The sequence below is a fragment of the Zosterops lateralis genome (genome assembly GCF_965231275.1).
Source record: "Zosterops lateralis genome assembly, chromosome: 30".
In the NCBI taxonomy this organism is placed as follows: Eukaryota; Metazoa; Chordata; class Aves; order Passeriformes; family Zosteropidae; genus Zosterops; species Zosterops lateralis.
The window spans coordinates 5909193-5922303 of record NC_139790.1 but is presented as its reverse complement, the minus strand read 5'-3'; the positions used below and the strand labels follow the sequence as shown (position 1 = coordinate 5922303).

The 13111-nt window shown below is 55.8% G+C and overlaps 2 protein-coding genes across 5 annotated transcripts; one reads left to right on the top strand and one right to left on the bottom strand.

The window, feature by feature from the left end:
• Positions 1-564: 564 nt before the first annotated feature.
• Positions 565-6934, bottom strand: RETSAT (retinol saturase; the record flags this gene model as incomplete). The annotated part of the gene is made up of 11 exons (XM_083880493.1): positions 565-1394; positions 1814-1973; positions 2343-2509; positions 2787-2896; positions 3040-3178; positions 3750-3869; positions 3967-4164; positions 4650-4851; positions 5322-5566; positions 6137-6319; positions 6751-6934. 11 exons carry the CDS (start codon positions 6932-6934, stop codon positions 1249-1251), a joined length of 1854 nt encoding a protein of 617 aa, XP_083736619.1. The 3' UTR covers positions 565-1248.
• ELMOD3 (ELMO domain containing 3) lies at positions 6933-12748 on the top strand (the record flags this gene model as incomplete). 4 transcript variants are annotated; one of them, XM_083880517.1, is made up of 11 exons in its annotated part: positions 6933-7182; positions 7961-8034; positions 8307-8364; positions 8684-8746; positions 8988-9079; positions 9207-9330; positions 9968-10090; positions 10694-10824; positions 11354-11430; positions 11518-11645; positions 12245-12748. In XM_083880517.1, 11 exons carry the CDS (start codon positions 6933-6935, stop codon positions 12406-12408), a joined length of 1284 nt encoding a protein of 427 aa, XP_083736643.1. In that variant the 3' UTR covers positions 12409-12748. The 4 variants fall into 4 exon arrangements, with proteins under 4 accessions (XP_083736643.1, XP_083736644.1, XP_083736646.1 ...); XM_083880520.1 differs by having other exon boundaries at positions 7130-7182; positions 7961-8020; positions 12245-12409; XM_083880519.1 differs by lacking the exon at positions 6933-7182 and adding an exon at positions 7719-7778 and having other exon boundaries at positions 7961-8020; positions 12245-12409.
• Between the last annotated feature and the right edge of the window lie 363 nt (positions 12749-13111).

Below are 13111 nucleotides of genomic sequence, written 5' to 3'. Positions count from 1 at the left end.
CCCCACAATTAAACCAGATTTATACTGGCAGCAGTTCAAAACCTCATGCTGTGCCAGTCTAATTCTGCCCAAACCTAGCAAAAAGTGGGAAATTCTCATCCAGCAGCTGCTTTACCTGGACAAAGATGTTCCAGGGAATTTTGGTGAGCACTGGGCCCTTCTCCTGTGACCAAATCTGGAAAATCTGTGTCAGTTTCATGGGCTTTGAGTCACAGCCCAGGGTGCCCTGATGCTCACAAAGGACTCATCATGCTCACAGCAGTACCCCCCAGTACCAGGGAATTCCTTCTTCCCATGGCTTTCAGCTCCAGGGAGGTGAGAGGTAAATCCATATTGGCCAGCTGGTTTTCCTCACTTGAGTTCCCAACTTATGGCTGTTCTGCCACTATTCCTTCCCAAAACTTGGCTGGTGCAGAAGAAACCCCCAGCAACACGTTCACAATGATGGGGTTGTCCCTTCCCTTTCCCATCCTGTTCCACTTTCCATTCTGCTTTCCCATCCCCTTCTCTTCTGCCTCAAATCCCCTGGGTCCACTGACCAATCATGAGACACAAATCCCAGGATCATTATCACTATTTTATTACTTCCAGTCTCACATGCTTCCCTTCCCATCTGGAGAGGACTTTGATCTTGTTCCTAAGTTTTTACCAGCAGACAGAAGAACTTTGTTGCTGCTAAAGGACCGTGCACTTGTTCCACTGATGCCTTGGGGGAATGCAGGGAGAGCAGCACCCAAACATTTGGAATACTGGGGGGCTGGGGTCCTGCTGCTCCATGGAATGACTCTGGAAGCACTGGACAGCCTGTGAGTGCTGCTGCTCTTGGACAGCTCTTGGGCTGCAGGTGGAGGTGGGCTTTTGCTGGGGGATGCAGGTGGAGGTCAGTGATCTTGATGGGATCAAGCAGCCATAGGTACTCCTGGCACTGTGGGAGCTGCTGGGCCATGCTGGTACCTGCTGGTGCCACCTGTTTTGGGGTTATCTTGACTTCTCTCCTGGCCATGACAGTTCTTGGGGCCACCCTTCATGCCCAGGGACCAGCCCTGCACATGATGGTGGAAGGGGATGCATAGTTTCGGTGGGGGTGAGGTCCAACACGATCTATCTGGGAATGGAAATGGCATCTTCTTGGACTGAAATACTTCGGTTTCGCATAGAGATGGATCTGCTACAGGTGTGTGACAGCTGAGAGTGAGGTGCAGGTGATGTAGTGAGGAGCAAGGGTCCCTGCTGGTGGGATGGCAGGTTTTAGTCTCGCTTCTTTGAGTTGGTGGCCTGCAAGCGCATCTTCAGCCACGCTACATCCGCATAGAGGTTGCGCTTGAGGATGGTGCTGGCACAGATGATGGCTCCTTGCAGGGCTCCCATGAAACCCCCCAGGCACAAATCCTGGCCTGAAAGGAAGGAGCAGCAGATGTGGTCCCTCTGTGAGCAGCCCTCACTCCCCATTCCATCCCAGGCAACCATCAGTGGTGGTTTGGGAATCACCTTCCCCACCTTCCAGCTGCCCACACACCATCCTTGGGGCCTGAACCCACAACCCTCGCCCTGTCTGACATTTCCCTGTCTCCAGGAGGAAAAGGGCCTCATCCTTCCCCATTGTGCACTGGGCAAGGAGACAATTTCCCAGAGCTAGAGGAGCTCAGCCCTTTCCTCCTCCCCTTGGGATCACGGAACTCTGCTTTTCCAGGCATTATTCCATTGCCCCGCAGTGGCTCTTCCCTTTATTCCATTTCAGGATTGAAGATTTTCTCCCCCCACATCCCACTCCCCCAGACCTGTCCTCATCTGAGGACACTGGTGGTCCTGTCACCTGTCAGGTAGAGGTTGGGCACAGCTGTCTCTGCCCGCATGGCAGTGATGGCTTCAGCCTGCAGACGGGGAATGCTGTGGTCAGCACCATACAACTCCCCGTGGGGACTGGCGATATAGTGCTGGTTGGTGAGGGGAGTCCCACCGGAGAGGTACTCAATCTGCAGGGGGATAGGGAGAAGGTGGTCTGCTGGGGCAGCAGGATGTGGGGGCTATTGCAGGAGCCTGGGTGTGGGAGGTATGGGCTGGGATGGGTTTCCTTGCAGATCCTGGGGTGGTGGTTCTGGCCAGGTTTCATCCCAAGATGGTTCTGGATGATCATCCTGGGATGGTCATTCAGGTCGGCACAGGTTGGATGGGGCTTGGAGCAACCTGATCTAGTGGAAGGTGTCCCTGCTCATGACGGGGTGGAACTGGATGAGCTTTAAGGTCTTTTCCAAGCCAAACCATTCCATGACTTCATGGTCATTGGGTAGGTAGAGGCGACCCAGGCAGGAGCTGGAGGACCCCTGAACCCTGTATTTCCTCACCCGGCCCTCAATGCGAGGATAGAGCTTCAAGACAGTCTGCATGATGGCGTCCACAAAAGTCTTCTTCAGGTCCTCATAGTCATCCCCCCGCTTGTGGACCTGCTTGTCCTTCCACTCCTTGAACCACTCATATCTGGCGAAGGTGACGATAGCCAGAGTGGATTTACCTGCAGGAGGACAAGGTTGGGATGCTTGTTCCTCTGCCCATCCTCATCCTACCCTGTCGCTGCCCCAAATCCTCGACATCCAAATATGGAGATGCCCCCAGATCTTTGGTTTTCCGTGTCCTCCATCCAGGTATCGCAAAGACTGCATTCCATGAGCCCTGTGCTCAGCAGCTTTGACCATGGATAGCTGAGTAGAAACCCCTTCTTTGGGATCACCAAACCCCAACAAGAGTTTTGAAGCCCCTCACAAGCATTTGTGGCTGGATGTCAGCTTTACCTGGGTGCCTCATTTCCCAGGTGGGGTCCTTGGCTGATGGCGAGGTGACAAAGATGAAAGGGATGTTGTTGGCAGCTTCTTCTCTGGATGAAGCCAGGTAGCGCTTCATCCTGCAGAGAAGGGCTGAGCTGGGGTTCAGTGCACACCTTCCCTTGAATTCCCCTTACAGACAAATCCCCATTTTCTGAGTCACTGCCCAGGAATTCATCTCCTTACGCTCAACGAAGCACATCCAAGGTAAAGCCAAACTTACATTCCATCCAGGTCACTCCCTGGGAACATGAAGTAGTTGATGGGTACCAGCCCCAACTCTTCCCTCGAGCCACTGAGGCCGATGAAGACGGTGAAACCCCCCTCACCGTGGGTTACCATGTGGAGCTGGGACTGGATCTCTGCAATGTGGAGGGGAAAAAGGGGAATTGTCTGTTCTGGGGGAAATCAGGCTTTTCTAGGATCCTCAGCTACAATGAAATAGTTTCTCCAATCCTGGTCCTTTCCCACCAAACCCTCCCCGCCTCCACAACCATCCCCCTTCCACTCAACTGTGACCCTTCCACCCAACTGTGACCCTTCCACCCAATTGTGCCCCTTCCCAAGTACCGCTGTCCCCTTCCACCCAACAACTCCCATTCCCCCCATCCTTGCCCCTTCCAGAAGATTTTCTGGCAATCCAACTTTAAGTGGACATTCCATCAACTTCCACAAATTTCAGGGCCCTGCACTGTGTTTTTTAAGGAATCCTCACACCAAACCAGGACTTTGCAAACTACAGCCAATTTGGGCCAAATAATTTAAGCTTAATAAAACCCCCATGAAAAAATGAGCAGCCAGGGCTGGGTTCTTGAGGGCTGTGGCACAGGAGCGACGGGGTTTGTCAATGTTAAGTGATAAATCCACTTTCCGATGAGGCTCAGGATGGGATTAACACAGTAACCCTGCCAGAGCCCAGCACTGACGCAGTACCTGGCAGAGCCTGCGCCTCTGCTGGCAGCAGCCTCTCATAGGTGTTGAAGATCCCAGCATCCGAAATGATCACGGGAGCAAAGATATCCACTGAATCTTGGCCTTTTTTGACACTCACACCTGGGAGGAAAAATCCAGAGGGGGAAGAATGAGGTGCTGGTGAAAGGAACCCCACTTTGGGGGGCAGCCTCATGCCCCATCCCAGGCTGGGGCTCACCGCACGCTCTGCCCTGGGAGTCCAGCAGGATCCTCTGCACCGGTGCCTTCCCAAACACGTTGCCTCCAGCCTTCCGGATCACAGGAATGGTGTGGAAGGCAATTTCCCCGGCCCCACCCTTGGGGTACCACGCGCCATGGAGGAAGTGGTTCACCAGGATGCTGTGCATGGAGAAGCTGGCCTTGGAGGGGAGCACACCTGGGAAAAGGGGCAGCCAAAGTGGGTTTGGGCAAATCATGGCTTTGGAGCTTATCCAAAATATTTTAGGATGAGGAACACCCTGGACACAACACTGAGAGGAAGGTGAGGAACCTGGAGGAAGTAGGGAGGACATTGGGTGTGGGTGTCTCCATGGCAAAGCCCATGGTCACCAACCTGACCAAGTCATGGGGGGCTGTAAGCAAAGCCCAGGTGATGGGATGGAGGAAGCTCAGGAACATTCACTTGTACAGGAACAATGTCACCCCATGGGGAAGATGAAGAAAGCAGAAAGAAAGAGATGGAGGTGAGCAACAGGGACACATCACCTTTCAGTGACTTGGGGACAAGGACGCTGATGAAGCATCCACCACAGCATTCCTGCAAACCTTCCAAAAGCAAGTAAAAGGCGGAGGGGGGGGGGGGGGGCGGTTCTTACCTTTTTTCTGTTTCTAAAGGGTTTAACATCACTCCTGGTCACCTACCATAAGTGGGGAAGAGGTAGCTGAGGACAGCCCGGAGCTCTGGGTTGGGAGTGAGATCATCCACCACCTCCTTGAGGCTGCATGAAGCCAGGTAGGAGAAGGAGCAGAGGCGTGAGAGCAGCCTGGAGTGGATCAGGAGTGCAGCCAGGAACCGTGGGAGCATCTTCAGTATCCCCAGCAGCACAATCCCACGGCCAGAACTCTGCAGAGAGAGCCTGGGGCTCACTGCACAGACCCGGGGGCTCAAACACACCCGAAAGGATTTTTTCCCCTTAAATTCACGGCTAGGAGTCTTGGGGAGCCGTGGGTAAGGGGGGGTACTGGCTCCCTCAAAAACCTCTCTTAAGGAAAGCTTCCCCAAAAAAGCTTCCCCACCGAAATTCCTCCAAAAATCTCCCTAAAAAACCCAGTTCTTTAAAAAAACTTCCTTAAAGAAATTTGCCCCAACTCCTTAAAGAACTTCTTCCTTAAAGAAATCTCCCCCAAAACATATGTGATGCTGCATTTCTGAGGCAGAAAGGGGCAATTTTGCATGTGTTTCCCAATGCTTTTGGAGTGATGGCATTATTCCCTGAGAGTGGCCAGTATCCAAGTGCCAGGGGGCTTCCTCTCTTTGTGTGACACCCCAGATCCAAACTCCCCTCGTTTTATCCCACCCAAATCCGCCTCTACCTTCACTAAACGCTGGAACTCATCAATGGCTGCCGCCTCCCCAGGGAACTGCTCCTTCAGTCTCCGGTAATATTCCTTCTTCCCAGAATGGATGTGGAAGGTCTTGCCAGCACCCTGGGGGTCCCCCAAAACCACAGCATCGTAGGTGGCCGGGAGTGGGGCCCACTCCAGCTGCCCATCTGTCAGCTGGTCCACCAGGAACCGCATCAGGGAGCCCTCCTGCATCTGTCCCACATAGTGGATCCCTAAAATAGACATTTTTTTCTTTATTTTCCTCTTTTTTCCTTTATTGTCATCTTATTTTTCTTTTTTTTTTCCCCACCCCAGGACACACCAAACCCACCTCTTATTTATCCATCCCCACCCCATCAGCTTCATGTGGAATGGAAAGGGAAAATCTAGGATACACCTGCCTCCCAACTGGGGTGAATCCTACTGACCACAGTGTTTTTAGCTGGTAATTTTGGAATTTTGTTACACTCTGCTATTCATCTCTGTTGTAAATAATTAATCCTAGAGATCTGGGGACATGCAGAGCTGGACTTTGTCTTGCCACAAGAAGTTTGCCAGCATGACATGTCCTGAGGTGACATCCTCCATACTGGGAATGCATAGGGGCAGGATATGGGGAATCTGAGGGGTTCGGTATTCTACACTCAGAGGATTTTGGGGTGAAAAGCAAGAAAATGGTTTGTCTACTGCAAGGTGTGTGCTGGGAAGCCATGGTCTTCACGCCAATGGGTGCGATTCCCACCCTGAGAGTATCCCATGCCCCTCCCTTGGATCCCTGGGGAATTTGGGGCCCCAAAGCATACCAGTGTCAAACTCAAAGCCCTTCTCAGTGAAGGTGTGGCAGCAGCCCCCCAACTTCCCGTGCTGCTCCAGCACCAGCACGCGCCAGCCAGCCTTGGCCAGCAGTGCCGCAGCCGCCAGGCCACCTATGCCGCTGCCCACCACAATGGCATCAAGCTCTTGGGGCACCTTCTCTGCCGAGAACACTGTGGGGAAAGGTAGGCGTCACTGGGGGGACACCCCACAGCATCGGAGATCCCCGAAACCACGGTGAGCAGGTGGCACCGCGGGGGTTACACTGGGGAGGAGAATGCCACCCCGGAGGGTTAATGAATGCTGCTTCAGGTGGAGACGCTGCCCTGGGGGATCCATCCTGGCTGATGCCACTGTCGCGGGGGGTCCATACTGCCCCGAGGGTCCACGGCACCACGGGGGTGATGCCACCCTGCGGGGATGCCGCTCTGGGGGCGCTACCAGCCCGGGGGGGATTAATGACACCCCGGGGGTGGTGCTGTCCCGGTGGATTAATCCCACCCTGGGGCCAATGCTGTCCTGGGGTGCGATGACACCCTGGGCTGCTGATGCCACCCCGGGGTTTAATCCCGCCGAGGGGGTTGATGCCTCGGGGGTCCAGTACCTGTCTTGACGACTGTCCTGCGCACGGCCTTGTCGGTGACGAGCGGGGCGGGCGGGCGGCGGCTGTCGGTGGCGAAGGGGTTGCAGCTGCCGGGGACCCGCGGGAGCAGGAGGGAGAAGAGCGGGAGGAGGACGACGAGGAGAAGGAGGAGTGGGGCGAGGAAGAGCAGCGCCTGCAGCCACATGGTCCTGCACTGTCCGGCTGCGGGAGTCCCGCTCTGCCCCGAGGAGCCGAGAACAGCGGCGGGGCCGGCGAGGACAGCAAGAACGGGAACAGAGGGGACAGGGGGTGGCTCCGGCACTGAGCGGGGGGGCCGCGGGAAGGGCCGGGAGAGCGGGGGCTGGCACCGGGCACTGGGAGCTGGGACTGGCCTCTGGGGGCGGGCACTACGATTCTGGGAGCTGGAAACAGGAAACAAGGAGCCGACACTGGGTAGGGGGAGCTGGGACTGGGATCTGGCACTACTATAGTGGAAGCTGGTACTGGCATACTGGGAGCTGGGACTAGGAAGTGGCGCTGGGCACCGAGAGCTGGTCCTGGACACTGGGAGTTGAGACTGTGCAATGAGAGCTAACTCTGGGCACCAGGGGCTGGCACTGGGAGCTGGCAACGCCGGGAGTTGGCACTGGCATAATAGGAGCCGGTACTAGCATACTGGGAGCTGGGACTGACAACTGGTAGTGGGACTGGGAACTGACACTGGGCACTTGCAGCGGGCACTGGCAGCTGGGACTGATCGCCCCGGTGCAGATCCCGAAAACCCCAAGTCCCGCTCCGGGCACCGCCCCCTTTTCAGCTCCGCCGCTTGGGCCCCGCCCCCACCCGGCCTTAGCCCCGCCCCTGCCTTCTTCCCCGTGCTGACCCTCGAGCGCCTCCGTCTCGTCATAGCGTGATGTACACCGGGAACTGTAGTCCCGGCGCCCCCTCCATGGCGGGCAGAGGTGCGGACTACAGCTCCCGGCGTTCAGCGCGGCCGCGCCTGGGCAGTGCGGAGGGGTCCGGCGGAGGGAACCTGAAGAGTCAGAGAGGTCTGAGGGGCTGAGCGGGCGCTGGAACGGGCTCCTGAGGGGTTGGGGGGCACGGAGAGGCTCTTTAGGGATAGGGGACCCTGAGTGGCCCAGAGGGGTTCCTGAGGGCCTGGGGTGCTTCTGGGGGTGTCAGTCGCCGGGACACCCCTATTCCCACCACCTGATCCCCTCCTCTCCCGCAGGCCATGAGCGGCGTCGGGGGCTCGGAGCGGCTGGAGGAGCGGCAACGCGTTATCTCCTCGGCAAGTCCTTGCCCGTGCGTGTCCGGCCGGACCGCCCCCCAGCCGACTCCCACGAGGACCCCCACCTCAGGGGTCCCAGCTCTCCACTTCCCCTCATTGCTCCTTTTCTACCGTTAAAACCACATAAATTAATGTTGAGGGTACAGACCCCCTGAAGGCGCCTGAGCTACCTTCCCGCGGGGCACAGGGGCTGTTCCCTGGGGGAAAAGCTTGGAATTAATTCGGGGGCGGTTGGTGTTTGGGGTCTGTCACAGGGAGTGACAGTGTGTTCCCTCTGTCTCCTCAGATTCCAGCTCTGGGGCAGGAAGATGCCCTGCAGGAGCTGGTGCTCAGAGTGGACTCTGGTGAGCTTTTCCTGCTTCCCTTGGATCAATCATGGTGTTTCCTGGTCTGAAAGTCACCTGCGGGACTCAGAGGGACCCCAGGGAGCAAGTAGAGGAGCGGTGTCAAGTCCATCTGGTCTCAGATTATTCCCCAAATTCACCCAAGATAAACCTTGTGAGATAAACCTTGTGGTGGCCCGGGTGGCCCCAGCTGGGATTTTCCTTGCAAAAGAGGAGATACAGTGCTAGGGTGTACTGAGCAGTGTTGGGAGGAGGGAGGAAAACCCCCACTCCATGTCTGCCATCCAGATCTGACTCCTGTGCCCTTTCCCTTGTGCAGGGATCAGCGAGGAGCAACACCAGGCCCGGGAGGAATGGGAGGCTCTGGAAGAGGTCCAGTCAGGTACTGGGACTAACGGGCCTGGTAGCTGGAAATGTCCAGGAAGGGGGAAAGGAACTGCATCCTGGAGGGCAGGATGGGTGGAGGAGAAGCTGGGGGCATTTTTTGCAGTGGAGGGGAGAGAGGGGGTGGGAGGTTCCATTTTCCCCTTGTTCCCCACAGTGTCATTCTCCTGGAATCAGGGATGATTCGGGGGGGAGTCAGGAGTCAGTGGGGGTCTGATCTACTCACTGCCTCCCTGCAGGGTTGGGGGGCACTTCTGGCGCGCCCCTCCCTCCGATTTCCTTCACTGAGGCACTGCAGCATTTCCAGAGGACGGAGCTCTCCAAGAGCCGGGTATGGCTGGGCTCCAGCTCCTGCTCCTTGCTGGGAGTGTAGGAAGTAGAAGTAGGGGGCACCAGCCCCCTCCTCCTGCCTCTGGCTGTGTTCCCTAATGGGGAACTTTGGGCTGTTTCTCCTGCAGGTGAAGGTCTGGGCCCCAGGGCGCCGGGGGATCCTGGCTGCCTTGCTCCGCTGCCTCTGTGGGCCTCCCCGGCTCCGGCCGCAGCTCCGGGGAGAGCAGGAGCTGGCGCTGGCCATGGCACAGTGTGAGTGGCCCCAGGGTCCTCTTTGTGCCCTGCTGGATCTCATCTCTGCTCTCTACGGACACAGCTGCAGGTGGGAGCCTTCTGGCTCCACGGTCCCTCTGCCCCTCAGTCCAGGGGCAAATGGGATGTGAATCACCCAGTCCCTTGGCATGAGGGGGTCGCACACACATGGAAACCCTGGGCCTGTGGATTTGGGGCTGAGTGGCCTTTTCTGGGCACCAAGGGTTTTTTTAAGATTCCAAGCTGTGGATTTTAGGTGCTGTGAGGGCATTTTTGGAGGGTGTGGGTTTGGGTTTGGGCACTGAGGGACATTTTTGGGGCACTGTGGGTTTTTTAGAGTCTTGAGAGGTGAGTTTAGGGTCTTCTTTTGACCGCTTTCTTTTGGTCGCTGAGGGGTGTTTTTGAGAAACCAGAGGGATTTTTAGGATGCTGTGGGGCATGGGTTTGTCTGCTGAGGGTTTTTGGTGCCAAGCGGCATTTTTTTGTAACAGAGGGGTTTTTTGGAGAATGTGAGGTTGATTTTTTAGGTGCCAAGGAATGTTTTTGGGGACCAAGGGGTGTTCTTGCGGCACTGAGGGATGTTTTTTAGACCCTAAGAGTGTTTTCAGCCAGCTGGATGTTGGCTACCTCCCTCCAGGTGCCCTGGATGACTCAGAGTGGGTGCACATGCGGATCCTGCAGACCATCTACCAGCAGCTGACGTGCTCCAGGCTGGGCTGCCCGCGCTATGGAGCACACTGGGAGGAGCTGGGCTTCCAGGGTAGGAGAGGGCGCAACCTTCCTGCTGGAGAGATCCTCAGGCCCATTATCAAAATCCATGCAAACCTTCCCTGGAGCAACTCTGTTCTATCCCAGCCCCCTGAGCCACTCCCTGTGCTCCAGACCCAGTTCTGCTGGCCTCCCTTGGACATGCTCAAGCACCTGAATGTCCTTCTTGGACCCCAAAACTGATTTCAGGTTTTGATCACCCCAGTCCTCCCACTGCTCTACAAAATATCCTCCATATCTCTACAAAATTCTCAAAGGCACTCTCAATCCCTTTATCCATTAAACCAAACTGATGCCAGTACAACATCTGAACTGGTTGACTGTGTCATCCCAGTACCACTTTCATAAAAAAGCTGGTAATTCCTGGAAGAGTGTGGGAATGGGAGTGGTGGGGTGGAGCAGGGGCTGGTTAATGCCCAGATGAGCAGGGTGATGGCCCCTTTAGGAAACTTGCCTGAAAGCTTTCCCTCAGGAAAGGGAATCCGCAGGACTCTTGGACTCTGGAAGTGCAGAGAAAGGGAATACAGGGAATAAACAGCCCATGGAAGTGGGAAGGTGACAGGGAGTGACTCCATACTGCCACTCACCTTCCCAGGTGCGGATCCCGGGACTGACCTGCGTGGGACGGGAATGCTGGGGCTGATGCAGATCCTGTTCTTTGTCCTGGATTCTCGGATGCTGCCACTGGCACGGGAGATTTTCCATCTTTCCCAGCATCAAACCCAGGCATGATCTTCCGCCACCTCTCTGCTAGGGGGTCTCCTGTGGAATTCCCAGTGCTCTGGGAAAGGGAAGAGTGTAAACTTTCTCTTCTGAGGTTTTGTTTTTTGAGATGCTGAACCACCTCGTGCTTGTGAGGGGAAGAAGATGGTGCCCAGGAGCCCCGATCCAGGCTGGAGCAGAGCTTGAAGTGCTGCATTTATGCGGGGAACAGGATTTTAGAGATTTGATACTGGCTTGAAGTGGGATAAACAGGCTGGAGAGTTGGGCAACAGGAAAATGGGAGTGAGTGGAGCCAGTCTTCCTAAATTCCACATTTTAGTCTGGGTTTAAGCATGGGTACAAGATTGGCTCAACCCTCAGCATCCATCCGAGCCTGGATTTGTAGGACTGTTATTCCAGTGCGTGGATCCCATTGATCCATCCTGTGGATTTGTGGATGTATGGATGCGGTGTCAAAGGGGCGGAGGTGGCAGAGGGGAGGAGAGTTTTCCAACTGAGCTTCCATAATGCTGGAATTCTGGTTGTTTTCCAGAATTTTCCCTTCTGTATCATGTCTGTGAATATCACTCGGATTGTCATCCAGGCGCTGCAGGAGGAGCGGCTCTTCCGGTGAGGGGGATTGGTTTTGGAGTCTCAAGCTGCATCTCAGGTCCTTCCCCTTCCCAGAATGTGGCTGAGCCCTCTCCCCCTTTCCAGGGAGTGCAACCGGCGGCAGCAGGTGATCGGGGTGCTGAATGACCTCTATGCCGCTGCCTTCCTGCGGCTCTCCTGCCTCTGGAAGCGGCAGCATGGGACCATTGCTGATGCTGGCTTCTTCCTCAAGGGTTTGTCTTCCCTGGTTTTCCTTTACCAGCTTTCCTTGGTGGGGGGGGGGACATCCTCAGGACAGCAACCTCAAAACACTTCTCGCTGTGTTCTCAGCATTTCCCAGCCCAATGCCAAGGGTTGTAATGCCCAAGAAATCGAAACATTCCCAGTTTAATCCTCACACTGGGCTTTTTCCACAGTTTTTCCCTATCCCAGTGCTTCAAGAGGTGTTTCTCCTCACACTTACCACCCCAGATGGATGCTGTGACGGGGTGGGTGACACATGGGGACATTCCCTGCTCCCCAGGCTCACAGGGAGCCATAGCTTAGTCCCTGTCCATGAATTACTCCAGAGAGGATTGCTGTCAGTCGGACTAATGTATCCCTCAGAAATCAGGATCCAGCTGGCACTGCTGGACTCTAGCTTTGCCTCATCTTCCCTGCATTCCAATCTCAAGGGTGCTCAGGCTGGCATTGCTTCCTGTGCTTCCTCATCCCAAGGAAAGATGAGCATGCCCTTTCCCAAGTGAAAATGTTGGGACACTGGAGGTATTGGACCCTTGACACCATCCAGGCCCTGGTCCCCTCAACCTTTTTCCCCCTCTGACCTTTCCAGAGCTGGAATTATCCACCAAAGAGAAGCCGAGGCAGCTGCTGAAGTCCCTGGAAGCCTACCTGAGCCATGGCCTTCAGCCTCTCTCCCCTCCCTCTTCTCCCTCCTCCCAGATCCACTTCATCAGCATTTGTGACCCTGGAGTGGAGCTGGAGGGAGATTCCTGACTTATCTGACATGGAGTGGGACGCTGCATAGGGAATTCTGCTGGTGGATCTACCCTTGGAGGGAGACACACTGGTGTTCCCCCTGGTTTGGGGGGTCAGAAAGGGCTGGGAGAAGTCACGGAGATGGGATTTTGCCTGCTCCAGGTGGAACTCTCTGGAAGTGAAGAAGGAAGAGGTGGTGGAGCAGAGGATTCCATGAACCACCCAGCCTGGCACTGGGGTAGTCCCTCTCTCCATCCCAAATCCAGGGTCCCACCTGGGTCCTCCCCAGGTGGAGCTGCTTGGTTCCTGGATCCCATCCCAGCCCTGCCTGGAATGAGCAACCTCCCACTTTGGGCTGTGGCCGCCCCCCCCCCCCCCACCAGGTCACTGTGGGGTGTCAGCACCTAAAAAAGTTATTAAAGGGGGGAGATGAGGGGTCTGGTGGAAAAGAGAGTTTTGGGTTTGCCACTGGACTTTATGTCTGGGGAAGGAAAGGCAAACTGAAGGTGCCCAGAGTTCACTTTGGGGTGAAAAAGGTGCTGTGGAGGATGAAATGAGGGTTGAGAGCTCCAAGGAGGAGGGAAAGGGTTATTCCCTCTGGTAGCAGCTCAGAGCCAGCGCTTGGGAGTGTCCTATAAAAATGGGGGAAAGCAGCCCCCAAAGCCCAGAACTGGAGAGAAATGAGGGGTTTGGAGGAGAGAATTGGGAGCTTGGGGGAGAA